This window comes from Aptenodytes patagonicus, unplaced genomic scaffold (assembly GCF_965638725.1).
Source record: "Aptenodytes patagonicus unplaced genomic scaffold, bAptPat1.pri.cur scaffold_43, whole genome shotgun sequence".
NCBI classification, from domain to species: Eukaryota; Metazoa; Chordata; class Aves; order Sphenisciformes; family Spheniscidae; genus Aptenodytes; species Aptenodytes patagonicus.
This window is the reverse complement of record NW_027472001.1, coordinates 468,064-496,011: the sequence shown is the minus strand read 5'-3', so window position 1 is coordinate 496,011 and position 27,948 is coordinate 468,064. Positions and strand designations below refer to the sequence as shown.

At 57.7% G+C, this 27,948-nt stretch overlaps 1 protein-coding gene across 1 annotated transcript; it reads right to left on the bottom strand.

Annotated features, from left to right (window-relative positions):
- Window positions 1-7,947: 7,947 nt before the first annotated feature.
- Window positions 7,948-26,306, bottom strand: LOC143173260 (adenylate cyclase type 10-like). The gene is given in 26 exon segments (XM_076363474.1): window positions 7,948-8,192; window positions 8,875-9,053; window positions 9,212-9,319; window positions 9,713-9,921; window positions 10,700-11,038; window positions 11,722-11,976; window positions 12,966-13,082; window positions 13,942-14,078; window positions 14,709-14,992; window positions 15,429-15,515; window positions 16,064-16,256; window positions 16,974-17,127; window positions 18,598-18,650; window positions 19,513-19,702; window positions 20,006-20,082; window positions 20,729-20,850; window positions 20,965-21,156; window positions 21,726-21,814; window positions 22,132-22,225; window positions 22,657-22,862; window positions 23,626-23,769; window positions 24,399-24,437; window positions 25,302-25,406; window positions 25,676-25,832; window positions 25,834-25,950; window positions 26,154-26,306. Coding segments are annotated over 26 exon segments (3,978 nt in total). The 3' UTR covers window positions 7,948-8,014.
- Between the last annotated feature and the right edge of the window lie 1,642 nt (window positions 26,307-27,948).

Sequence of the window (27,948 nt, the reverse complement as noted above, 5' to 3'; positions counted from 1 at the left end):
GCCAATGCTGTTGCAGATGCTGATGCCATTGCAGATAGCAGCGCTGGTGCCAGTACTCCCTGTGTCTTCAATGGCATGTGCAGCACTACCTGGGTGTGTAACGGCTCCTCCCTCTGTAATGGTACCCCTATCAGGAATGAGATCAGTGTCTGTATTTATAGGTGTAATGGAACGTGTACTCGTGTCTGTGGCTCGTCTTGTGTCTGTAATTGTAGGTGTAATTCTGTCTGTGACTGTACTGGTCTCTCTTATGGTGGGTGTATTGTGTCTGTACCTGCCATTGCGTCTGCCATTGCACCTGGCATTGTATCTGCAATTGAATGGGTGTCTTTCAAATGGTATTCTGTCCGTGGGTGTATCTGCAATGGCATTGTCAATGAAATCTGCAATGGCCTCTGCATCTGCAACGCTGCCTGCAGCTGCAAAGATACCTGCATCTGCAAAGGTCTCTGCACCTGACTTTGCCTCAGCAATGGCGTCTGCAGTGATTTCTCCAATGGTAGCTGCAGCTGCAGCAGAATCTGCAGCTGCAGCGTCTGAAATGGCGTCTGTATCTGCAATTGCATTGGTTTGGTGTCTGCATCTTCATCATTGTCAGGAACGGCATGCACATGCCATTTCAGATGCAGATGCTACTGCAGATGCCGTGGCAGATGCCATAGGAGATGCAGGTGCCATTGAAGGTACGATGGCAGATGCAGATACAATTTCAGATGCAATGAAAGGTCTCGGTATCGGTGTCTCTGCCTCTGTTGGTATCGGTGTCTGTAACGGTATCTATATGGGTACCTGCATGTCTAATTGTACCTGTATCTGCGTCCGTACTGGTATCTGTATGTGTACCTTCACACACTGCATGTGGAGCAGTACCTGTTTGTTTAACGGCACCTCTACTGGTAACGGTGTCACAAGCGGTAGCTGTAGTTGTAGGTGTAATGGAATGTGTGCTTGTGCCTGTGACTGTACTTGGCTCTGCAATTGTACATATAATTGTATCCTTATCTGTAATTGTGTCTGCAACTGTACGTGTAATAACTGGTGTGGCTGTTCATGTGCCTGCAGTTGTGCATGTTACGGTGTCTGTGGCTCTAACTGTATCTGTCATTCTATAGGGTTTATGCCTGTATCTGCAATTGAATGTGTGTGTGTCTTTAATTGTAACGGTGCCTCTGTGTGCTGGTTTGAGCTGGGATAGAGTTAAAGTTCTTCACGGCAGCTTGTACGGTGCTATGTTTTGGATTTGTTATTACAACAGTGAATAACACAGGGACGTGTTAGTTACTGCTGAACAGTTCTTAGACGGCAGCAAGGCCTTTTCTGCTTCTCCCAGTGCCCCGCCAGCGGGCAGGCTGGGGGTGCACAAGAAGTTGGGAGGGGACACAGCTGGGACCGCTGACCCCAGCTGACCAAAGGGGTATTCCACACCATATGATGTTGTGCTCAGCAATAAAATCGGGGTGGGGTGGGGTGGGGTGGGGTGGGTGGGTGGGGAGGGGATATTTGCGGGGGGCTGCTGTTTCTCAGGAACTGGCTGGGCATCAGTTGGTTGGTGGTGAGCAACTGGGGTTTTTTGCGTCACGTACTTTTCTTGGTTTTGTTTTTCTTTGTTGTTTCCCGCCCCCCGCCCCTCCCCCCCCCCCCCCTTTTAATTAAACTGTCCTCATCTCAAGTCACAAGTTTTTGCACTTTTACCCTTCCGATTCTCTCCCCATCCCACTGCGGGTTGGCAAGCGATTGAGCAGCTATGTGGTGCTCAGCTGCCTACCGCAGTTAAAGCCAACGTGGGGCTCAAAGGGTCTGGAGTAACAAAAGATTTGACCAGAGCCTATTGCAGGGAACCTATAATGATTACATCTGTTTAACAGTTGCTGGTCGTGATGTTGACTTACCTGTTCCCGACATCGGTTATCTGATCCGTGCCATGCTCCCTTCTTTGCTGTGCTGTGTAGCACTTGGCGGTGTTTTACCTGGGAGAATGACGATAAAAGCAGTGGCCTTGAGCCTAATTTGGTATGTGGGCCCTGCACTGATGCCTTCCCTGTATTTTGGGAACCATCTGATGGAGACCATTAACACTTACTTACACTTTGTCCTTTTTCTCCTCCGAGAGCCAGTCGGTGGAAGAAACACAGAATGGCACCTTCCCCTTTTTCTCCTGTGGAGTAGATGTTTTCTCTCTTGTTACAATAGCTCTTCAGTATCTTGAACAGCCTTGGGTAACCACAATACTCCTGTTGGTACTTCCCCAGACTATTGTTTCTGCTTTTGCAAAGGTTAACCAACTCTTTAAAAAGATCAGCACAGGGATATGACGCAAGGCGGTGTGGTTATGGGTGGCAAGGTGTGTGGGAGAATATGGGCAGGTACCCGGAAGGGTTGTCACCGCCGGTGGCCTGGGACTTCACCCCCGAACAAGTGTGGGATCCTGATGAAGTGACAGAATGTTTGAAAAAAGGGTATCCTGGCCCTGGCTATGCCAAAGAGACACAAATTGTTGCAGTGTGCTGGGGCAATCCAGTGTGCTGGAGGGAATCAGCTGAGGCGGAGGTGATCTGCAGCAACCTGGTGTCTTGGGTTTACGTAGCAAGGTTTTGGTAGCGGGTGGGGGCAGGGTGGGGGTGCAGGGCTGGCTTCTATGAGAAGACACCAGGAGCTGCCCCCGTGTCGGACAGAGCCAGTTCCAGTCGGCTCCAAGCTGGAGCCCCAGCTGGCCAAAACTGAGCCCGCCAGCGATGCTGGTAGCGCCTCTGTGATAACGTATTTAAGAAAGGGTAAAAAATGCTGGGCGGCAGCTGTTAGAAAAGAGTGAGAATATGTGAGAGAAACAACTCTGCAGACACCAAGGTCAATGAAGAAGGAGGAGGAGGAGGAGGAGGAGGAGGAGGAGGTGCTGCAGGCACCGGAGCAGAGACTCCCCTGCAGCCCGTCATGAAGACCATGATGACACAGGTTGTCCCCATGCAGCCCACGGAGGTTAACGGTGGAGCAGATATCCACCCTGCAGCCTGTGGAGGACCCCACGCCAAAGCAGGTGGATGTGCCCTGAAGGAAGCTGCAGCCCATAGAGAGCCCATGCTGGAGCAGGCTCCTGGCAGGAGCAGGTTTTCTGGCAGGACCTGTGGCCCCGCGGGGGACCCCCACTGGAGCAGTCTGTTCCTGAAGGACTGCACCCTGTGGCAAGGACCCTTCCTGGAGCAGTTCTTGAAGAACTGTAGCCCACGAGCAGGACCCACCCTGGAGAAGTTCGGGCCTGTTTCCTGTGGGAGGGATGCCATACTGGAGCAGGGGAAGAGCGTGAGGAGGAAGGAGCGGCAGGGTCAAAGCATTATGAACTGACCGCAACCCCCACTCCCTGTCCCCTTGCACCGCTCGGAGGTAGAAGAGTCGGGAGTGAAGTTGAGCCTGGGAAGACGGTAGGGGTGGGAGGAAGGCGTTTTAAGATGTGTTCGTGTTTCTCATTATCCTACTCTGTTTAATTTGCAATAAATTGAATTTCCCTAAGTCGAGTCTGTCTTGCCCGTGACTGTAATTGGTGTGATCTCTCTGTCCTTACCGCGACCCATGAGCTTTTCACCACATTTTCTCCCCCTGTCCGGCTGATGGCGCAGGAGTGATAGAGGAGCTTGGTGGATAGCTAGCGGCTAGCCAAGGTCAACCCACCACAGCATGAAGCGGCACTAATTCTACCCTCTGGAGGATCTCTGTAACTCTTCACAGTTGCAGCACAACTGTGGAGAGGATCTGAAACCACCTCCCGATGACTGGATGCATCTGAAGAGTCTTGAGGCATCCTTCAGGTGATCTACACTCAAATCATAGAATCATAGAGTCATAGAATCATTGAGTCTGTAGGACTCATGCTGTAGGATATCTTTAGTCTCAGAGACGACTGCTGCTTGACATGTTTGTTACGGTTTAAACTTTGATAGAGAGTTATTGTTGGCCTGGCTTGCACTTCTGGCCCTTTAATTCCTTTTAAGTCTTGGAGCTTGGGTGTGTGACACAGCCTTTGAAGGAAGAAACACAGAAACATAGGCAGACAGGGACGAAGAGGACTTACCAGGGCATCCAGAGAGATGGATGTTACGGTCCTTATGATGGACCACCAGTGCAAGTAAATGCCTCGTGGAGTTGATGTCCTCAGGACTCGGTCATGGTCAGGCGGGAGGCAAGTAGTCTGCTCAGGTTCACACGTATCCCACGTAGGCATTTTAGTCTGACCAACTCCCCCACGCTTCATAAAACAGAAAGAACTGTCATTTCTAGGACATGAATCACCCTGTTTTCAGAGAAAGGATTAAAACCCAAAGGGAAAAACCTTCCTTCACCGACAGGTCCACGATACCCGGTTGGGAGACTCGCCAGATGGGTCAATGGGTGTATTGGGTTTGCGTGGCAAGGTTTTGGTAGCGGGGGGAGCTACAGGGGTGGCTTCTGTGAGAAGCTGCTAGAAGCTTCCCCTGTGTCCGACAGAGCCAATGCCAGCCGGCTCCAGGACGGACCTGCCACTGACCAAATCTGAGCCAATCAGCGACGGTGGTAGCGCTTCTGTGATAACATATTTAAGAACGGGAAAAAACTGCTGCGCAACAGCAGCCGGGAGGGACTCGAGTGAGACTGTGTGAGAGAAACAACCCTGCAGGCACCAAGGTCAGTGCAGAAGGAGGGGGAGGAGGTGCTCCAGGCACCGGAGCAGAGATACCGCTGCAGCCCGTGGTGAAGACCATGGTGAGGCAGGTTGTCCCCATGGAGGTTAACGGTGGAGCAGATATCCACCTGCAGCCTGCGGAGGACCCCCACACTGGAGCAGGTGGGTGCCCGAAGGAGGCTGTGACCCCGTGGGAAGCCTGCGCTGGAGCAGGCTCCTGGCAGGACCTGTGGACCTGCGGAGAGAGGAACCCACAATGGAGCAGGTTTGCTGGCAGGACTTGTGACCCCGTGGGGGGACCCCCGCTGGAGCAGCCCGTTCCCGAAGGACTGCGCCCCGTGGGAAGGACAAGTGAAAAGGACCCACGCTGGAGCGGTTTGTGAAGAACGGCAGCCTGTGGGAAGGCCCCACATTGGAGCAGTTCGTGGAGGACTGTCTCCCGTGGGAGGGATGTGGCAGGGGAAGAGCGTGAGGAGGAGGGAGCGGCAGAGACAACGCGTGATGAACTGACTGCAACCCCCATTCCCCGTCCCCCTGCGCCGCTCGGGGCGGGGACAAGGTAGAGGAAATCGGGCGTGAAGTTGAGCCTGGGAAGACGGGAGGGGTGGGGGGGAGGTGTTTTAAGATTTGGTTTTATTTCTCATTACCCGACTCTGATTTGAATGGTAATAAATTAATTTAGTTTCCCCAAGTCGAGTCTGTTTTGCCCGTGACGGTAATTGATGAGTGATCTCCCTGTCCTTATCTCGACCCAGGAGCCTTTTGTTGTATTTCCTCTCCCCCGCCCAGCTGAGGAGGGGGAGTGATAGAGCGGCTTTGGTGGGCACCTTGGCATCCAGCCAGGGTCAACCCACTACAGCCATGACCAGGGAACCAGCATCAGAGAGGGCCCCACGAGGTGAGGGCGCTGCGCTGCACACGGCCCTGCGGGGGCGTGGGGGAGGGCCTCTGCTGCACACGGCCCTGTCCTGGGATGGGGCAGGGCGGAGCAGTCTCTCTCTCTCTCTCTCCCTCCCCTGTGGGCAGCCCCCACAGGGCCCCGCCCTCCCGAGGTGACAGACAGGTGTGCAGCAGGGCATGCCCCATGGGTGGTGGTTGAGGGCGGGGCCGCGCCCTGGGGGGCGTGGCCACAGTGTCCCATTGCTGCGGCCACAGGGAGCCCTCACGGCCTGGAACAGGGCCTGGAGCACGGGGCAACGCCATGGGCTCAGCCTGGGGGACTGTTCCCCCCCCAAAGATACAACAAAATGAGGTGGAATCACCACAATAATCCAGCCGGCCCGTTATTGCAGTTAAGCTAAGCCGCTCATTTCGAGAAGAGACAGCTGCCTGCTGCCAGTCTGAGCCCATTACAACATCGCCACCTCTTGCTCCCCTCCAGATTTTGTTTTGCCCAGCACCAGCGAGGGGTGGACCCACCACCAGCACAAAGGCAGGAAGCCCCACTGCCTCCGCTAGATCGAAACCGTACAAGAATAACAGCTGGCCTACAAAGATTCGCTTCCCATGTGCGAGGGCTTGGATGTCAAGGGGGAGCCTATCCAGAAGCGCGTCTACCTGGGTCTGCGTCCTCTGCAAGCCCACTGCAAAAATCTCGACTGAACGCTCCTCCCGGCTCTGGCTTGACTCAGTACCAACTTTCAGTCTCTTCACATCCATGCGGCCACGCACCCAGAGTTTAACAGAAGCTTTGGAGTTTGTTTTGCTTCCAGCTACTGAGACAGGCAAAGATCAATGGGAAAAATTTGAGAACTGCTCTGAGGTGGGTGGTTTGCAAGGGTGGGCTTCAGAGAGAGACCAGGCACAGCGTAGCTGGAAACAGAAGCCGAGCAGAAATTAAAGAAGAAAGAATGGGTGAGAGGAAAAAGAGGGAGGAAGAAGAAGAAGCGGCTATGGACAAATAGATATGATTATTTTATTTCATTTTATTTTACTTTTCCACCAAGCCTTTATGTTACTCTCAGGCGTTTGCAGGTGTCCGTTTGCAATATATATACCATTGTGAAAGGGCGGAAAAGATGGTGGAGTTTGCAAGGAGCTAGTCTGAGGCCAGCAGTGCACGCCAGTGCCGGTGAAAACCTGCACCGTTCAAACAGCCAGCTGGACATCTATTTCCATACTCTGTAAGACAGAAACGTAAGGAGGAAGGCAGTTGTTTGCGGCACAGCCACAGCCTTCCTAGCTGAAGGCATAACTGGCCACTGTAGTAGATGCCACACATACTGACGGTCCCAGCTGGCAGCAGGGAGGCCGTTACCTGCAGCCAGAGGGACCCCAGTCCTGCTTAACACCTGTGTGACGAAATGGAAGCTTCTGGGCCAGAAGGCGTGGCACAGCTGTAAGCTCAGCATGCCCGATGTTTCTGTGGTGGCCGTGGAACTTGTGTGCTAAGGAGGGTGCCAGAGGAAAATCTGCATATGCAGAGCTCCTGCAGGCAACTGGAAGCTCCTTGAATGAAGCCCCTGCCATCCTGCCGTTCCCGAACCGAGCTGCAATTCGCCAGTGAGCTCCTGCCCATCTCAGTGAGCACAGCGGCAGCTATGCCCGCAATTTTGAGGTCTGCCACAAACCTACAGGTGCCTCAGTGCGAAGCGCGGAAGGTAACCTCCGGGTGCAAACCCTTCTCCTGCCCAAGCCCTTGGTAGGCAGCCAGAGGGGACGAGCCCGAGGAATTCTGCCACTAGAAGGAGTGCTGCCAGCTGGCCGGGAGGGAGGAGCGGATGTATGACCTGCCTGCGTGCTGTGTCCCCACATTGTTCCCCAGTGTCTGCGGCGCTGCTTATACACCGTAATTGTAGAGTTTTGCTGCAGACGCTGACTTGGGGGCAATGCTAGGCAGAAGGGCGTGTTGTTTCCAGTCCCCCGACGGGTTCAGACAAGGCAAAACCTTTGGCGATAGCTGTCCCAAGTCCCCTCGGCGTCTGGGGCTTTTCCTGTCACCCCCTGCCTTTTTATACAGGTTTCTCCTCCCCTTTAGCTGGGGAAAGATAGGGAGCAGCAGTCGCTGGCTGACCGTACGTGGGTGGTGAGGAACAAGAGCAACAGAGAGGGCTTCTGGTTTTAACGTGACCTAAAATCAGAAGCGTCTTCAATCACGAGTCTGCACCGGGACCTGCAAGAGAGCTGTAGCCATCACTGCTGGAGCAACAGTAGCCCTCCACAGCAACGAAAGACAGCGTCTCTTTCCGTGCCTCAGAAAGAAAGGCCCAACAACAAAGGCCATCACTGCTGGAGCAACAGTAGCCCTCCACAGCAACGAAAGACAGTGTCTCTTTCCGTGCCTCAGAAAGAAAGGCCCAACAACAAAGGTCATCATGGAGGAGATGTGTAATTAGCTGACTTCAGCTCCACCCTTCTGGTTTAAGTCTATCTGTGGCGGGAGTCTGCTGCCCGATAGGAGTCTGCCGCCCTGTCCGTGTTGGCCTTCATGCGCGCTGCCAGGCGGGAGAACGTCCGTCCGCTGGAAGTGCCCTCCAGGCTGAAGAGGTGCTCCAGTAAGGAAAGGCAGCAGCTCTGCCGCAGCAGCCAGGCTAGCCTCTTCCTCCTGCCACACAAGAGAAACTGCTGGGCCCAGAGGCTCTAGCTGTACAGTGCTAAATCGGACAGGGCCGGGGGAAAGCAGGGCGGCGGACAAGCCAGTTACACCTCCTCGGAGGAAAGGGAGCTGATGGAGAGAGGGCTGCCAGAGCGGAAGGGGGCAAAGAAGTGCTGCCGGGGGAAGCTGACCGCTCGAGAGGGCACGTTGGCACTACAGCGCCGGGGGGGGGGGGCCAAGCAAAGCCGGGAACCAGCAGGAAAAGGGGTATCGGCCCCTGAGCTTCCTGATTCTCACACCTCACCTCCACCTACTGCTCCTTCCCCATGTCCCGGTCCTGCCTCCAGACCCCTGCCCCTCTTCAGCCTCTACTCCCTCTTTACAGCGCTCTCTTCCCAGTCACCACCAACCCCCTGCCGCAGCCAACACGTGTCAGCAGCCACATCCCCGGCTGCAAGCTGCTTTTTACCAAAAGGCGTGCTTTGTTCCCATGACTGCGCAGGGAGGGGAGGGAGCGTGGGGCTCTGTCGTTGCCTGTTTTACCCGCACATCGGTCCTTAACGCCTCGGTCCTGCTAAGGCCTATGTGTCAGGTTAGGTGTGGCCTCAAGTCTAGGCAGGTCTGGGCCCAGATGCCTGGGACCAGGTAGGAAATGGCTCTTCCTTCCCGGGTTCTCAGTTCTGCTTCTTACCGGGCCTCCTGCGGAAGGGAGGATGCTCTTCTGGCAACATAAGCGGCACACTGAAACTTTTCCAGCTGCGGCTTGACAAAGGCTCCAACGGAGGTCCGGGGAAACTGCCTTTTGAGCAGGCTCAGCGCCTTCCTGATCATTTTCTTTGCCAGCTTCAGGCGTCCCATATGACAGCAGACCTGCACAGGAAAAGGGAATCATCCCGATATGGAGTAGTTGCCCAAGAGACTGCAGGAATCTGCCAGTGGCTGGAGATGCCAGGGATATCCACTGCAACTGGGGAAGGCATCCAGCTGCGTCCCCCAGGCGGTCCCTCCAGACCTCCCCGTCTCTTTACCTCCCCTTTGAGGCTGAAGAAGGTGGCCTCTTCAAAGCGGGCTATCACATTCACTTTCTTCTCTACCGAGCTCCTCAGGACCTCCGCTTCGTTCAGCTTCATGAGGGCCTTTGCGCAAGCACACAGAGAGCAGGTGAGCGTGGGTGCAGAGCCCATGGCCAGCCTTGTCCTCCCCCGTTGCCTCTGGCATCTGTCTTAAGAGAGCCTGCTTCTCTCCCTGGTGATGCCCGCTCAAACACAGTCACCCTGGCTCAGAGCACAGGCACCAGTGATCCTTCAGACCGCCTCCCTGCTAATGCTCCTCGTGCTAAGGGCACAGTGCCCTGTGTCTCTTGCCGCAGAAGAGGCAAACCGGAGGAAGAAGTCAGGGTCTGACCCAGCATTTCCCTTCCAAGGCCCCGCGAAGGCATGCCCTCTTGCAACGGGGAAGTTGTCCTGCCCAGAGCCAGGCGACTGAGAGGACTCCGTGCACAGTGGGTCCTGGCAAGCAGGGCAACTCACCATGTAGCTGTTGGAGACATGCAGGTAGGCAGCCGCGCACTCCAGAAGGTAGTAAAAGGCTCTGGCAGCATCGCCCATTGCCATGTAGTGGCGAGCCAAAGGCACAAGCACCGATTCCACGATGGCTTTGCATTCGCATGTGCCGTTGTGCTTCCCGTCGGTCTTGCTGGGCAGCTCAGTTGTCTGTTCGCTCTTTGCCAGAAACCGCCCTGCCACACTAGTCAGAGGACAGTTCCCAGGGGAAGAAGAGAGCACAGAATACACGGGCATCACCTATACTGGTCCTTCTCCCCACAGAGACGGCATCAAAAGCCCTTTGTTCAAAGCAGAGCACGAGGCCACGGGCAGGCAGGACTCATACAGGTGCTTTGTAGGTAGGGAGAAAAAGACAAGCTGGGCTTTCTGTCACCTCCCACAGGCAAAGCACTCGAGTCCCTCTCCCCTGCAGAGTTTGCAGCGCTACTCTGGAGGAACTGCAAAGCAAGGGCTGCTCCAGTGGAGGGTGACGATCACTCTGAGCCCACGGGCTTCCTCAAGCACTCTCTCATCGCCGTGGCCATCTCCTCCCAGCTCCCACCGCACAGAAAGCCTCTCCCCTAAGCTAGAGTCACAACCGGCAGCCAAATGCTGCCGCTTCCTTTGTCTCCTCTGGAGACCCTGAGCTCACTGGCTTCAAAAATAATCAAAACCTTGTCTGCTCACCCAAAATCCTCCTCCCTGAAAGCCTGCTGCTGCTGCAGAGCATCTGCAGCATCTGGAAAGAAAACAGGGGGTTAGACACCTCCTCGCGTACCCCGGGGGTAAGAGCTGCTCTTCCCAGCGGGCTTGCAAGGATCCTTGCAAGGGTCCCAACAGACTGAGGAAAGTCTGCAGTGGTCGTCCTCACCTCCTGGGCTCATCCCTAGCAGATCTACTCCCACCCGATCCCCAGCACACACCCCTGGCCTCCAGGAGGGCCCGGGCTGCAGAGCATGGTACACAGCATACCCTCAGTGCCGTGGGTCCTAGCCCTCTTCAGCTGTTCTCCTGCAAGCACCAAGGCCTCCCAGCTGCGGGAGTCGCCCTGGGCAGCAGGGCCATGAGGGCTCCCTCCGTCCTGGGTGCTGGTGACGGCGAAGCGGTGGAAGGCAACAAAGTCCCCTTGGCTGCAGCTCTTGCATTTGTGCGCGTGCTGCTCCAGGAAGGCGGCACACTTGCAGTGCAAGGCGACCCGCTGTCTCTCGGGCCACAGCTCATAGGCAGCCTCTCGCAGCAGCAGGACACAGAAGGCCAGGACGCCAGACTGCTGCTCCACAGTCGTCTTGCTCAGAGAGGGCCTCTCCACACCTGCAAGGCAAAGGGCCTTTGCGGCAGCCCGAGCTGGGGCCAGGGCTCAGGGCCGTCCCAGCCGGGGTATGAAAGTCATGCACATCCTCGGCAGAGAACCAGCGCTGCTGCACACCGAGCCTTGCAGCACGGGGAGAAAGGGCCCGCTCGCCTTGCTGACGCTAGCACAGCCCTGGGGACACAGTGCTCAGCTGCACTCCAGGCAGGAGCTGGGGATGTTGCCGCCAGCCGAAGCAAGCCCCGGCCAGCGCTTTCTCCCCGCTCTTGGCAAGGCGGTTCCCAGCCTCCTGAGCTTCCCGCCCTGGGCCACAGGGGAATCAAAGCCGAGTAAAAGCCTGTCAAAGGCCCCGGGGCACTCTGGAGGGCATCTTTGATCTGGACGCTGCAGGCGGCTGGGAGAGGATGTCAGGGATTCCACAAGCCCTCCCATGCCTGCGCTGTGAGCAGTGCTTGGAGGCAGGGGAGCAGAGGCACTTGGGACGGCTGGTGCGGACTTCCCTCCGGTGCAAAGCTAGTGTGCTTTGAGATTGACTTGTAAGATCTTTGAACAACCCATCCCGAACAGCCATGCCTGCCTGAGCTCCACCCACCCATCACTGGCGGGGGGAAGCGCACCATGCCCTGGGGAGCCCCGCCGGGACACAGCTGGGAGCTCCCTTGTCCGCCTTACTGCTACCACTTACCGCGCTCTGCCCGCAGAGAGGTGGCTGGCCCCTTGGTAGGATCTTGGACATCTTCTGGCACCTCTGTGCTTTTCAGCCGCTTAAGGATGTTGTCGCTCACCAACGTGTTCAACAAGCAGTTCATCTTGGGCCTGACGCCAGTGGGAAGGATGTGCGACAGCAGCTGGGTGGTAAACACTGGCCCGATGACAGCTGCAAACTTCAAAACCATCTGCTTCAGCGGCTTTATCCGGTCCAGCTGAGCCAGCGCAATCTCTGTCAAAAAGCAGCAACACGTCTCTCTCTTGCCTGTTCCCCATGCTGAGGCTGGAGAGGCTGGAAAGTTTCAACACATGAAACGGGGTCGACTTTGGCCTCCTCTCCTCGGGACTGCACCTGCTGGGCAATCGCAACCCAGGGTAGGCGTCTTCAAAATGGCTCCGCTCCTGTTGGAATCGCAGGCCACAAGGCCTGGGGAAGAGCAAGACGCTCAAACGCACGCTCCTCCACCAAGGGTGAGGAGGGCAGGATCCAGCAGGTACACGCATCCCATGATGCGCCCTACCAGATCTGGAGTAGTGCGCAGAGAGAACAGAGAACTTTCCCCACATCAGAGGTGGACTCAGAGCTCCCCACAACAGTTGTCTTAACTTGGCCAGACGATACTATTCCTTTCTTTTGGTTGTCGTCTTTTTTTTTTGGACAAAACAACTTTTTAGCATGATGCTTCTCCAAGGTTCATACAAATGGCTATGGCTAGAGAGGAGAGACACTCATTGACAGTTCCCCCATCCAGCTCCCCTGGCTACGGGGGAATTTCCGTGGCAATCCACAGAAAAAAAACGGGTTTGGTTTGGATTAAGTGCCCTGAGACCAGCGCTAGCTGGGGAACTTAAAAAGAGAATAGCGAGGTAGAAGCCACGTTCAAAGTCGAGTCAGAGGCAAGTCAAAGATTTTTCCCAGCAAAGGCTTTGCTTCTGTGAGAAAAGGGAGCCATTTTAGTGCTGCACCAGTAAGCTTTTCTCTCCTACCCGCTGTTGGAAAGCAGGCAGCACGCTCACGGCTGGTCCACGCCCAGGAGGGGAAAAGGGCTGCCCGCAACCCCAGGCCTGTTCCTGGTTGGACTGGAGCCACCCTCCCAGCAGAGCCCCCAAGCTGAGAGGGTGACTCTGCAGCACACAGATGCCCAGCCTTCCTCTAGCCGATGCCCCGGGAAGGGGCCCCAGCACAGCCGCAAGCCGGCAGAGCGGCGCTCGGCCCCTCACCTTTCAAGCTGGCGGGCAGCATGGTGTTCTCCAGGTTCACGTCTGGTCTGATGATGCAGACCCTGCCATCATTCCCCGCGCTGGAGCTCGAGGTTGCTGCGAGGGCTGAAGCCTCGACTGCAGAAGCTGGGTGGAGCAGGAGAGCACGAATAAGGCAATTTGCAAAGTGACTTGCAGCTTGCAAACATTTCAAACTTCACCTGAGATGGGACAAGTCCCACCTTACACGGGCCAGTGTGGGCGCGCTGACCTGCCTGCGCTGAACGTGGGTCATTAAGCAGAGCAAAACAGTTTCCTTGCACAGCCCTCCCAAAGATGTTCTGCCTTCAGACCAGCTTTCCCAAACAGTCCCTCAGTCAAAGCTTCCAGACTTCCCAGGGGGCGACTGAACGCCCTGGGACAGAAAGCAGCAGCATTGCTGCCTTCAACAGCGCTACGTCCGCAGCCAGGGAAATTGCCGGTGGTCATGCAAAACGGAGCGTCAGTCCTGGCTGTTCCCAAGGCCACGGCACTCTGGCTGGCATTGCTCTCTCGGTGGCATTACCACCGTTTTCTTCCGTTACCAGCACCCTTGTGGGGATTTATGGTTTTGGATTCAAGTTTCCCGGGCCTGTCCCTCACCCCAAGCTGGGGTTTGTTCTCAAGCGAGCTGGCGTTTGGGCAAGGTAAATTACGTGCCCATTAGAATGCCTAAGGAACACCAGAAACACATGTGCTCCGGAACAATTTCCCCTCTGGTTTAGCCCCCCAACCCCCGCCCCAAGAATTTAGGCCCCTCCAAGCCACCAGAACTCGCTAGCCCCTGCTTTGGCTGTCCCAACAGCGAGGCACACAGGAGCCCACAACCTCCGCCAGACCAACTTCTGCACTGCTGCAAGATCTGACTCTGCCCAGATCCATGGGGGAACGACAGGGCAAGACTGTGCTGCAGACAACGCGCCACAGCGACTCTCTAGTCAGCAGCAAAGGTGCTTACTGATCAGGTTCTCCCAGTTGTCCTCTGCTTTTTCACCCCGCCTCCGGTTGCGGAACAAGAGCATGTCGTTGCAACAAAGGCAGCGCAGCAGCTCCTCGCAGTAATAGGGGACCCCCAAGCTTCTTTGGATCAGGAACCTGGACAGGAGCAGACCCGGCAGTGACCCCCACAAGGAAAGTAAGGTGAAACACAGTTCAGGTGGGCGGCGAGTAACTCGGGCATAGCAGGGTAGCCAGCATCTTCGTCACAGCTACACCTCACTTTTGAAAGGGACGGTCCTCCCGCTGGCTTGAGCTTTTGGGCCCCCCTGAACCCCCAGCCTTCACGGAAGTCCATCGGAAAAGAATTGCGGACAATGCCCAAAGCACAGAGCAGCAAGCCCTGCCTTTCCTCTCCTCGGGAGCCTAGATCCTCTCTGGCAGCAGGGCAGACCTCTGCCCCGGGGAATCTCCCCCACAGCCTGGCCACCTAGACCAAGGCCTTTTCACACCCCAGCCACGCTTGGGCTTGGGACTCTTCCTCCCTTCCTCCCTTCCTCCCTGTGCAACAGCGAAGGGCTGACACCTCCCACGCTCTGTGCCGAGGGAGTTGCCCACTCTCGGCTCCCACCTGCCAGGGCGAGGCATAAAAAGCAACCCGCGCCCAGTACTTGCTAGAGGCACTGATGCTTCTAGCGGCCCTGCGCTCCCTTTCCTGGGGAGGTGAGTCCCTTCCATGGTCTGCATAGGTTCAAGCCCTCAGGAAGAGCTCCCCTGCTTCGAACTTACCTCGCTAGATCCCTGGAGATGCTGACCACTCCAAGGCCCTGGCAGACTTTCTGCACCATGGCTGAAGGTTTCAGCTCGTCCAGGTGAAGACAGGTGATCTGCTGGGATGTTGTGTTCTCTGCTGCGGCTTTGCAAAAGCTCTCTGTTCGCGCGTAGCCTGGAGCTAAGCTCATGACCGTGAAGAGGGAGACGTCTTGGAGCAGGGGTGACATGATACTCCAGGAGGCAGGGTCGATGAAATGGGCATTGTCGATGACAAATATGCCAAATTCTGCTCCAATGGCCTGAAAAAAAGCAGGGTGTTCTGAGGGCAGTCCGGTGGATTCTCAAGTGTCTTCCGGGGAGGAGATTTAGCCTCTGTCTCTTGAGAGGATGCTCTGATGTCTCTCCCCAACCACTTCCCTGCTCAGAAGCTTACTGACTCTTAATTTCTTGGAGACTTTAAGGTCACACCTAACATCACTTGCCCTGCAGAAGGAGGGAGCTTGGGCAAGGGAATGCAGAAGACATCGTTCCTCCTCCAGGGCACACCTTGCGGGAGGAAAGTTATTGGGTGTGCTTGTGGGGCTGCGGGGAGGAGGTGGGGGGTTTCTCAGGCCCTGAATGGCGATAACCCAGATGCCTGGTCCTCTCACCCGCTCACACGCTGTGGTGCAGAGCCCACAGCCGGCAGGGTTGTTTTCCTTCTCCGACCCAGGAGGAAGGAGGAGAAATGCTCACCTTCTCTAGCACTTTTGCCCAAGTCGAGTGCAATTCCGTTTTCCTTTGACTTTCAGGCATCTCGCGAACCTTGTCCGAAACGGGAAACTGGCCAGAAAAGGAGTCAGGGAGAAAGATCACTCCGGGGCTAGGGCACACCTACCCACCGAGCAAGACCACAGAGCAAACCGCCTCTGCTGGCCTCAGCACCTTCCCTCTCCCCAACACAGGCGCAAGGAGCCACAGGGGGGACTTCACCTGGAGCCTAAAGCGAAGGCCCTCTGCTGAGGGTCTCTGGCAGAGCTGGGGCTTGGGGGTGGGCCGAAGAGCTGGCTCTCTGGCTGTGGGAATCTTGGGCTGACTGGAGCAGAGCACTCACACAGCAGTGACCTCAGCACGAGGTCAGCACCAGCCTCTCTCCAATGCCACTTCCAGGGTGCCGAACAAGGCACCGGGCACTGCCAGATGCAGCACGGGACATGATCTCACCACAGTCAGGGAGCCCCCCGGGCCCAGGAATGGGAAACGTGTGCTAGGACCCTTGCGATTCCCACCCCTGAGCTAAGGCACTCCCAGCAGCGTGCCCACCCGACGCCAGACCCAGAAAAGCTCGTGAGAAGGCCTTCTCCAGGGCCAGAGAGGCCTCTCGCGCTCACCTTGACAAGGAAAACGTCATTGAGGAGGCAATAGCTGCTCTCTTCGATTGTCCCTCGGAGCTTTGTCTGCAGCATGCACTGCCTGTCACTGCACAGTTCACAGTCCTGGAGGCCCAGGGCCCTGGCCGTCAGCGTACGGATGGCAGAGAAGGACTGCCTCACGTTGACCTCTAGCAGTTCCATGGCAACTACCCTGCCGTGCAAAAGCAAAAGGGACTGAGATCCCCAACAGCCCAAGCCTTCTAAGACAAAAGGGGTGGAGATGCCCTTGGGGGGAGCTCTTCAGCCACCCATCTCAAAGTGCTTCCCAGAGAAGGCCAAGCTTTTCACTCCTCCTACGAGAAAGGGCACAGAGGGGCACTTGCTGCCAAGCCACTGGGAGAGCCAGGTCCAGGCCCTGTGTCTCCGCAGCGCCAGCCCAGGTCTCGTTACGTCCCCCCTGCAGAGGAACTCACGGGGCTAAGAGGCAAGGATGGAGCAAGCGGTGAGTTTGCCTTTGGGCTCCAGACCTTAGCAGTCTGCCTCCCAGACCACGGGAAGGCTTTTCTGCCCCAGTGCTCCTTCTGGGAAACACGCAGAGGGCAAGCAGGGCTTCTGAGACAGGCCGCCCTGCTGTCTGTTGGGTCTGGAATCAGATGAAAAGCACTGAGCTTGAGCTCTTTCCTTCTGTCTGTGCCTGGCCCAGAGGTGAAGGAGGAAAGGCCATGGCTCAAGAAGCCACCTCCAACTCCCCAAAGAGGCAGAGGCGGGAGCAGAGCACGCAGGAGCTCCTAGCGAGTGTCTCCAGGAGGCTTTTTCGGGAGGCTGCAGCCCAAGGGCCAGGCGCACTGGCAGAGGGGCTGGAGTGTTCCATGGCTGCCAGGGGACGGGCAGGGGCAGTGTCCCAAAGCTGCAGGTCAAAAACCTGTACCTGTGGCCAGCAGCCTGGCCTAAATAGGCCAGTTCAGTAAGTAAGTGGCTCTTTCCGGAGCCCATCGGGCCCTCAAATGCCAGGATGTGCCTTTCTCCTAAAGCCTTATAGGCTTTCAAGCAGCTGACAAAGAGGTCAATCTCCTTCTCCCGACCTGGGAAGACAAACAAGAAAACGAGCTGCTGGCGCGTGCTGAAAAGCAAAGAGCCGTCCCTTTTGCTGGCACCCTCCACCACAGCTTCCCTCCCCGCCACTACATCCGCCAGCCTGCCTGCACCCAGGCCTCCTTCCCGCCCGCTCATCCCAGCTTTTGCACCTCTGCCTTCCTCAGAGCAGTAGTGGGCCCGCCTGCCCCACCGCGCGGCTCCCATGCCCTCTTCCCTGCCCCGCACCCCTCCCCTCCCACAGGCACAGAGATTCAGCCGGCCCCATGCAACTCCCCACAGTGATCCAGCACAAGACTGGAAGGGATGATTTGAGTCGCTGCAGGCAGCTATGTCCCAAAGAGGCTCAAAGCATCTCCTTGCTGTACCACGAGCCACAGAGCGCTTCCCGGGAGTTAAGGCAGCGTCTTCAGGCCTGTACTGGTTTTGGCTGGGCTAGAGTTAATGTTCTTCAGGAATAGCTCGTATGGTGTTGTGTTTTGGATTTGCGACCAAACATTGGTGTCGATAACACAACGATGTTTTAGTTATTGCTGAAGAATGCTTGCACGGCGTCCAGGCCTTTTCCATTTCTCACGCCGCCCCGCCAGCGAGCAGGCTGGGGGTGCACAAGAAGCTGAGAGGGGGCACAGCTGCGCCAGCTGACCCCAACTGACCACAGGCCTATTGCCATACCATATGATGCTGTGCTCAGCAAGGAAAGCTGGGGGAAAAAAGGAGGAAGGGGGGACATTCGGAGTTATGGCGCTTGTCTTCCCAAGTCACCATTACATATGATGAAGCCCTGCTTTCCTGGGAATGGCTAGACACCTGCCTGCCGATGGGAAGCAGTGAACGAGTGCCCGATTCTGCCTTGCGCACGTGCGCAGCTTTTGCTTTACCTGTTAAGCTGCCTGTATCTCAGCCCACCAGTGTTCTCACTTTTACCCTTCCGATTCTCTTCCCCATCCCACTGTGGGGAGCGAGCGGCTCTGTGGGGCTGAGCTGCCTACCAGGCCTAACCCATAACAAGGCCCAAAGCATCCGGCAAGACACCGAGTGATTAAAGGCATCCCGTGTGTCCTGGCATTTCCATATCTACACCCAGATGCTGCCAAGAAAGGAACGCTGAGGATTACCAGGGGGAGAACCTACCACCCAAACTCTCTGTCAGTCTGGCAGAAGGAAATCTCTTTCCTGATCCCAAAGACAGGGATCAGTTTAGCCCCCAGGGGGTGAGCAGCTCCATAGCTGAAAGGAACCTTCCTACCAGGTCTGGAGCACGGCAGGGAGCACCAGGCGCCTCACCCTGCTTTCCACCCCAAAGATATCAGCCAAGTAGTGACCAAGACAGGCGGCACTTCCTTAGGGCCGCTGCAGGCAACACCGTCCCTGGCAAAAGCTTCTCCCTTCCCAGCGTGGCACTAAAAGTTACCAAGGGGAAGAAACGGCTTCAGAAGAGCAAGGCGTTCTCCACCTACCCAGCAATGGGACGTACTCGGACCTCTTCTTGGTAAGAGCCATGCCAAATATGCTAGAAACAGGGGAACAGAAAACACAAGTCAATTAGCTGGTGAGAAGCCAAGGGACGTAGAGAAGCAGCCTGGCAGGGAGGGGCAGGACGTGCTGCTCCTCGGGTACCTGCTTTTCTTTCGAGCAGCGTGTTAGCCCCTGCACGCTCCCCTAGCCAACGTTCGAGCTGCACGCTAGGACAGCTGCAAGCATAAAGAAGCCCAATGGCCACGGCGCGGCAGGAGAACGTATCGAGAGTCCATCACCAGAGGCCATACCCAGAGAAATCGGAGACACGCGAGAGAAGCCAGGGTGTGCTGTTGGCTAGCAGACATTTACCACGTTGGCCAAGAAAAACAAGTGCCTTGGAAAGGAGGACTTGTGTCACTGAACGGGTTGGGATGCCAAGCACCTGGCACCTTTGGCTCAAGTCTTCCCGTAGTTTCAAAGAGACGGCAATGTTAACATTCAAACCCTCATCCAAAGAGGGGGTCAACTCCTGGCCCGGGGGAAGAGCTGAGATTTCAGCAGGAAGACATGAGGAAGAGTGTCCCGATGGTCCACGTTTCCCCATGGGAACCGGACTGGCCCAAAGCTTCCTGCTCAGAAGCAGCTGGGACAAAAACCTCCTTGGGTCAGCGTTACCAGGGCATGGGCTGGAGCAAGCACAGCACGGAAAGCACAGTCGAAAGCCATTTGGACAGAGCCAGCAGGAGACAGCAGGGGAGAAAGGCAAAAAGCCTCCCACGCGAGGGCTTCCGACCCTCTCAGCCACAGGGAAGGGAGACCAGCTTGGTCTCTCTCTGCAGAACTCCTCTTTGCTGGCCAAGGCTGCACCCTCGGTGCCACCGTCCCCTCATCCAGCCCTCTCAGAGGACACTCACCTCTCCTCGGGGATCCCCACATATTGGTAGACAGTGCCAGGATGCCTAAGGCCTTTCATCTCTCTCGCCGGCAGCTCCCTGAAGTAGTAAGGGGGCAGCCGAGAGGTGGCGTAGGTCACTGCATCACAGGACACCAGCCCGGGGTAGTGCACCATCATCCGGGCTGCCAAATTCACCTTCTGGCCAATGACTGCCAGGGAGAGAAAGAGAGAGCACGCATTGATGTGCCGGTGCCACCAGCCCCACGGCACCCTTCCAGGCCAATGGCTGCCTCACCTCCGGCACAGGCCAACCCCACGGCGGGGTCAGGAGAACTCAGGGGAACAACCGGCCACGGAGCCCATTCTCCCGCCCCAGGCCAGGACCAGAGCTGCCTGGGCCGTTCCTGACGGGCTGCTGGGCAAGCCCTCTCCCAGCCCACCTTCCTCTTCCAGACTGCTATGCTTAAGCAGGCCCACGACAGCCTCCCGCACCTCAGACACACGCCTCGTACCTGTGTATTCATATCTCACAGGGTGGCCAGTGAGTCCGCAGAACACCGTCCCGCTGGTAACTGCAACAGACACTGCCCTGGCACACGGGGAAAGAGTGCGGCTTCAGCAGCGCCCCTTCATGAAGCCCGCCCGGCTTCATCCCTTCCCGCACCTCCCCTCGGCGCTAGCCTGGGCCACCTGCCATCCTGCCCTGCCAGCACGGGTCTCGGGGACTTGGAGAGCTCAGGGGCGCAACATACCCGGGTTGCAAGGGACAAGGGACAGGGGTAGAGCGCATGCAGCAAGTTTTGGACACTTCCCCTGAGGCCACATTCCCTGAGCTGCGACCTGCAGAAGGCCACAGCCCTCTCGTGAGCAAAGAGGGAGGGAGGGAGGAAGGCGCCCACGATGGCACCGCCTGCCATGACAGCATCTTGAGATCAGGTGGCTGGGCCCCATCCCTGGTCATGGGCCAGTCGCCCAGAAGGGCCTGCCTCTGACACCAAGGAGCCTCTCGCCCTTGCGAGGGCTCGTTCCAGCGCGGTGGCTAGCAGGGTGTGCTCGGAGGGACTCGGCCTGGCTGCCATGGGCTAAGCCCAGGGGTCACCTGCCACCTCTCAGGGCACTGCCTCCTTCCTGCCAGGGACAAGGGAGGGCAAGCTGGAAGGCACGTCTCTTCCTGGTAAGCCCCCTTGCGCCGTCCCAGCCAGCATGCACCCCCCTCACCCCCGCCACACACTCACTCTCTTTCCCCGAGCATTGTGGAGCACGAGTTGAAGATCTGAATAGCACTCTGCAAGGCGTGAAGGCTCTCGTAGGGCAGCTTTTCTCCAGCGAGTCCAAACACACAGAGGAACGTGCAGCCCTGCCAAGGACAGATGCAGCACATCTTGCTACAATGCCTAAGAGGGAGTCTCTCCCTCTTGCTCACTGCCCACCCTCTCAGCGTGGGGGGAGGCGATTGCTCCCCCACACTCACTTTATCAAACCGGAGGACTTTGTTGAGTTCGCCCTTGTGAGGACAGAGGATTTCTCGCATCATCCTGCTGGCATTGTGGAGGATCGTGTAGACTTCCACTGTGGTTTTATCCTCAGCCAGCCGCAGCTGGATGAAGAGGCTGGTGACTGGCCGTAGCTCAGAGAAGAGGTCCAGCGGCACGCTGTCATCAAGCTGGAAGACAAGAGCACGACGGCTTCACCAGCCTGCTCTCCTGGGGGCTTACTGCCCACACCAGATACCGAGGGACGGCAGGCGTACTGGCAATAGCAGGTACTACCGGAGGAAGGGATAAAGCCTCCCCTCAGTGCAAACGGCCGGCAGGCTGCCCAGCCTGCGGCAGGCAGATGCCGAATCATAACACAAATGACAAAGGAGAGAAAGGTGCTCCGGTAACACCCCATCTTGGGACAGGTATGGGCATGAGGGCCGACCCTCAGGGATGCTCTAGGGACTTCAGTGGAATCTCCCCTTTATGCCACCATCATGTCCGCAGCACCTCCAGCACCATACCCACGGAAAAGACAGAGAGACAGAAGCCCGCCTCCCGCCACCCGTGTCTCTCTGAGGACAACGCACACAATGGTGCAGCACCGGTGCTCCTTGGCTCAGTTTCCCCGCGTTGTTGTCTCAGGGTGCATTTTCTTTTGTTTGTCTGTCTTCGTGAAGACTCCATCTCTGCAATGCACCACTTCTTCTACCCTCCAAAAATGCAGCCCCCAGCAGTGGCGGCCTGGCCGTACCTTCCTGAGAGCAGCTTCTGGTATGTACTGCCTAAGCACCTCCTCCGCATCATAATCATTGGGCAAGAGAAAAGCAGGCCTCATGGCACCTGAGGAGAGAAAATGCAGCTGGTTGCTGGGAGGATGGGACTACGAGGTGTTGGAAAGCAGGGGCTGGCGCTGGAAACGGGGGAGAAAGAGTCTTCTGCGTTTGCTCATGTTGCCACCTCCAGATGCTCGGGGCAGAGCTGTCCCCTGGAAGGAGGAGGCAGCAGCAGCGACTGCCCCAGCTGAGGCACAGGAGGGCCAAAAGCAGGAGTGCTATCCGAAAGGGGGGAGAGGGCGGAGGTGGTTCCTCTCTGGCCCCTGAAGCAGCCAGGCCCCACCTTTCCGGGCAATCACAGAACAAGGTGAAGTTGGCACCCACCTTCCCCTTCCAAGCCGTGGCTCACTGAGCGTTGTACAAGCTTGCGTAAAGCGTCTTGGCATTCTGACCAAGACATCCAATCCATGCCTGTAACCTGGAGACACACAGAATGAAAGCACTGCCACTGGCCTCCCCAGGAGTCCAGGGGACAGAGCCTGCCCTCCACCGTCACTGCCCAGAAAAGGGCACAACAAGCCCACCTGGCTGGATGGGACACAAGTACTTCCTCAGAAGCACCGGAGCTGGGCAGGTATCACCCAAGCATCCCCCAGCTGTCAACAACAGCTCCATGACCCACAGAGGACATTGCTGGTGGGGCCAAAACCCTTCCAGTGCCTCCCGACCCCTCAAACCAAGCGAGCCCAGCCCACCGTTACCCCCGAGATGGAAGGACAAGAGCTTCAGCTGCCTGCCCGCTTTCACAGCTACAGCTCTCTCCACATTCCTCGGCCTTCTGACACCTCCCTCATTCATGCCCAGGTCCGGGCCCTCGGAATCGCTCTAGAGGCCGTCCCATCCACCTACCTTCACAGCTCTTTTGCCTGCAAGACGCTTGGTCCTGAGCCGGTGCTGCTCACAGAGCTCCCAGGAGGTGGCTGAGAGGATAACTTCACCTGCATTCGCAAGCTGTTCAGCCTCACAAACTTCACCCAGGGCCTGGCCGCAGATCAAGAAGTACTGCCGCCTCTTGTCTCCGACAGTCAGGAGGCTCATGGACCCTGCAGAGATCCCTGGTGAGAGAGAGAGAGAGAGAGGGAGAAGCAGAACTGACACAGGGAACATTTTGAGCTCTACAGTCCCCAGCATCTCCGCTGGTCAGAAGCTAATCTGAAGCCCAGTGGGGAGACGGGCTTTATGGAAGGGGAGGGCGTCCTCCGTCCTACTCGGGGGGATACTGACACAGGTCCCTGAAACGGGTGTCTAGAAAGAGACAAGCAAAGGTGACATTGACAATGTGTTGAGAGTGCCGGGCATCTTGCCCAGCTGCCTGCCCCAGAAGCCCAGCAAACCAGCGGGCTTGATCACCGCCTGCTCCGTTTACGTGCAGGCAGGTTGGAGCTGTCTGCTTGAGAAAACACAACAGCCTGCCAAAGCCCTTCTCACAGCCGCATGCAAAGCAGTTCCCCTTTGCTCTTTGTGAAAGGCAGGGGAGAATCCAGCAGGGGAAAGGATGCAAAGCCGCCCCCACCTGAAAAAAAGGAAAGGAGAACTACCTCCCGCAGACGTCTGTGCTAAAGCAGGCATTCAAAGACCCTAATACTTGATCTGACACCCGCTCTGCCTTTAAGCTTCCTCTGCATCTGCAAACGCACGCAAAGCCAGCAGTCCTGGTCTCCCATCCCCACTCCGACTACAGCTGGCCCCTTGAATGCTCGCAGGACATGCTTTCCTTTGGCACTAGCCCCAGTAGGGATCCCCGCGTTCCCTGCCCGTGAGAAGCACCCTATGGCACGGGAGAGTGCCACGGATCTGCGCCTGGCACAGCGCCCGTACCTATCTTCAGTTGGACCTTCTGACCCACGTGCGTGTCACGACTCCCACACTTCTTCTGGATCTGCCAGCTACATTGCAGCACCAGGCTGATGGTCTTAGCCAGCTCCTGGGGTCCTGTTCTCCACAGCACCAGCACAGCATCCCCTGGGGAAAGCGAGGGGAAGGTAAAGGCTCTGCTGAGACCTGACTCTCCCCGACCTACGCTCAGTGGCAGGGACAGCAGAAACCGGCCAATGTGCTGAGGAAGATGGGCTTGTGGGAGGGCATGGTCCTCCAGGACGATGGCACCGGGACACCTCTCCTCTCCCGGGCCAGCCACAGCAGCAGCCAGCCGGCAGCGGTGGCACCCCCTGCCCCAAGCGCTCCTCTGCAGCTGCAGCACACCAGGGAATCCTCCCCGCCTCGCAGCCTGGCAGCCCGAGCTCCGCCACCACCAGGGCCTCCCTGCCCCTCACCACCACCCCAACACACACCTTTGGGCTGCGCTTTCTAGGCGGTCTCCTCCTCTCAGCGCTTCTTTGCCCCCACCCCCAGCCCAGGGCCCTACAAGTGGGGGCAGAGTGAGGGGAGCCACAGCCCTTGCCAAAGCCAAACCGCAGGCAGGCCCGGGGGGAAAGAGAAGCCTGGAGAAAGGGCGGCGTGCATGCCTGGCCAGAAAGCTGGCTCAAGGTGCTGCACAGAGCCTCCTGAGAAGGAGAGCAGAGCAAATGGCCGCCACAACAGTTAAATGCTGCAGATGACTAGACGTGGGCATCGTCGTCCTAAGTACGTACCAGCAAACTTCAAGATGTCTCCTCCAAAAATCAGCATCTCTGTGGACAGAGGGAAGGAAAGGAAGAGTCATGTGGACACCTTCTTCCAGAAGCCACGGAGCAAGCCCCTCTGCCCAGAGAGGAGCACTAAGGAGGGAGACTCCGCAACCTCCCTGGGCAACCTGTGCCAGCGCTCAGTCACTCTCACAGTCAAAGCGTTTCCTGACGTACAGAGGGAACCTCCTGTGATTCAGTGCGTGCCCGTGGCGTGGCCTCTGGTCCCGACACTGGGCACCGCTGGAAAGAGCCTGGCTCTGTCCTCTTTGCACCCTCCCTTCAGGTTTTAGGCACATTACTAAGATCCCCCCTGAGCCTTCTCTTCTCTCGGCTAAACGGTCCCAGCTCTCTCAGCCTTTCCTCACAGGAGAGATGCTCCACACCCTTCATCATCCCTGAGGACTCTCTTGCTTTGCTCTACAAGTGCTGCCAAAGGGGTGGCCACAATGTGCTCACGGTCAGCTCGGAAGGGTCAAGATGTGCCCTGTGAAAAGGGGCTCGTGAGGGTCTCGCACACGCACACACACGTCAGTGCCAGCACCCTCAGGTCACTCTCGCGCTGGCACTTGCTGGATGCCCTCAGCCTGCTCTGGGCCCTAACGCATCACTGAGCCGGGTGTTCACGCCAGAGACACAGAGGTGGCTGCTGAGAAAGCGGGTGCCTCCTCAGCCACAGTGGGGAGCAGAAAGGACCTGCGCTGGTCCTGACTCGCCAGGAGACCCTGGCTGCTCTTCCTGTTCCTCCGGGCCACAGAAAGCTCCAGCCCTTCAAAGGAGGCAGGACCAGGCTGCCCAGCAGGTCTGCCTCCACCCTCCATGAGCAGCCTCACGGCCCGATGCCAGACAGTCCTGCAGCATGGCTCTTACCCTCCAAAATGTCACACAGGTAGTAATTGAGGGTTTGCGCCAGCTCATCGGTGCCTCTGTCTGCGCCGCTCCTCTGGATGAATTTCTCCGTCAAAGCAGTGAAACCTGTAACACGGGCACCCAGAAGTCAGGAAATGCCCACGTGGGCCAAAGGACCTGGCAGCCAGTTCCACGCTGCCTGGCCCGAGAGCCTGTAGGTCACACCTTCCCATGCCCCGGCTCAGTGCTGGTGGCAGCTGTGGTTGACCACCCAAGATAACCCATCCCGCTCTCTTTGGGCATCCCAGCAGTGACAAGATGGCCACTCTGCCTGAGGGGCAGGGGCGGGGCTCCAAAGGGCCCGGTGTGTCCCAAAACGGCTCGTGTCACCCCACCTGAAATATCTGCAAAGAGCAACACTCCGTGGACAGTCTGACTGTCGCTCTTGGGGGAGACCTCAGCAAGGAGTCTGGGGAGGAAAACTGCTGCTTTCTCCAGGCCTGAGCGGTGATGTTTCCTCTCCCAGGCAGAAGCCATTGTCAGCGCCCTGTGGCACACGGGGTACCTCAGGAGAAGATGGCCGTGCCCCGCTGGGAGGAGGACGAGGACCTCACCGCACAGTGCGAGTTGCACAGTGAGCCCGGGGCCTCTGTGCGGGACGACTGGCCCTCTGCCCTCACGGGAGTGCTCACAGTCACCCAGCAGTGGCCTCCTCTCTAGCTCATCGCTTACCCGTCAGCTGTCCTCAAGCGACACAATCAGCTAACAGTGACATCCTCCATATGTCATCGCCTGCTGAGCAGCTGCCACCGTGACCCAGGCTCCCTCCTTGACGCTGAGCCACCGACTCAGAGGCGGCCAGCGCCACCCCACTTCTTCGAGGACAGTGCCGAAGGGAGGCTCCTGCAGCGACCTGTTGCTGAATTTCCAGCTGCTTCCCCCGTTCCCAAGGACCAGCTGCCGCCGGCACACACAGCTCTTTGCTACCACTGGTCCTTCCCCTGCAGCTACACAGCCTGTCGCCATCTTCCCAGCAGGCTCGCTCCCTTCTTGCTCCCTTGATCCCTCCCCAAGCCCCCCGCTGCCCCAGCTCAGACAGGGGAGCCCTCCAGCTCTCCCATCCCTCCATCCACACAGTGCCTGTCATGGACGGTGGCCTGCCTCTGGCAGAGACAGCGGCTCCTGAGCTGCCCTCTTCCCTGGGCTGTGCGAGAGCTCCAGCACGTGGAGCCAGGCCTCTCATCCCTGGCGGCAGCCGGGGTTTCCCAATGGAAAGGGAGGCCAGGGCACATACCTAGGCTGCCCCACAGCTGCCAGGTGGCAGAGCGGAAGCCATCAGAGAGACCGTGGTGGAGCAGCAATCAAGCCTCACGCAGCTGCACGACCGCGTTCTCGGTTGTGCCGAAGCACTAGGCCCAAGTGCCACCACTCTCCCAGGGCGATGCCAGAGGAGGCAGGGGTCATTCGCAGCGAGTCAGCAGGAGGTGCTGCGCCTCCTGGGACTGGCACGAGAGCTGTGCAGCCTCTCGTGTGGCGAGGAAACCTCCCCGGGCTGGGAACCCTGGCTCACAAACAGCCCTCCTCCACCGGGCTCCACGGTCCCGTCAGCTGTCGCCATGGGCCAGGCAGCGTGCTACCGGAGAAGCACGAGCACTGCCAAGAGCAGGACTGTGAAGGGGAGGAGGGCTACCAGCCAGCACCACCAGGTCCCGCGGAGGCCAAAGCTCTTCTTCTCCCTGTTCAGTCAAAGCAAGGGGTGGATGAGATTGGGTGCCAGGGAGACAGTGATGCTGGGGGGGACAGTGGTCTGCGCAGCCCCCTCAGTGCCCCTCTGACTTGGCCTCTGCCTTGGGAAGTGAATGGGGAAGCGAGCACCAGCCCCGGGAAGGGGCTTCAGGCCAGCCCGTGCCATCCTGCTGCTGACGGCTCACAGCCGAGCACATGATGCTGGAAACCTGCCTGCCGCCTTCTCTCCCTTCCTCAGCACTACAGGAGAGGTTGTCTTCTCGCCTGCATAAGCCTTCCCTGAAAGACCAGTACCAAAAAAGGGTCTTAAAAGCAAGCAGAAGTGACTCGTGCAAAACACTTACACCCGGTGCCTGCCCGTGACATTCCGACACGCACAAAAAAAAGCCAGGAAGGTTTCTGTGTGCCTGCCTGCCCAGCTCTCACACCAGAGAGCTGGGACAGAAGGGCCTGGGAGCTGCTGCTGCAGCAAAAGGAAGGGACAGAGCTCTCTCTTCTGGAGACAGGAGGTGGAGAGGGACCAGGGACGCTTGCTGGGCCATATCTGAAGAGCATGCGGCAGCATGCAGGCGGCCAGCCAACAGTCCCTCCTGTGAGGAGCAGCAAGGGCTGGCTGGTCCCTAGGGGAAGGGGAGCGGGGAGTTGCCCAGCGCAGGCAGTGCCCTCACCACCGGCCTGCACCAAGGCCTACTGTTGCTCCAGCAGTGATGGCCTTTGTTGTCGGGCCTTTCTTTCTGAGGCACGGAAAGAGACGCTGTCTTTCGTTGCTGTGGAGGGCTACTGTTGCTCCAGCAGTGATGGCTACAGCTCTCTTGCAGGTCCCGGTGCGGACTCGTGATTGAAGACGCTTCTGATTTTAGGTCACGTTAAAACCAGAGGCCCTCTCTGTTGCTCTTGTTCCTCACCACCCACGTACGGTCAG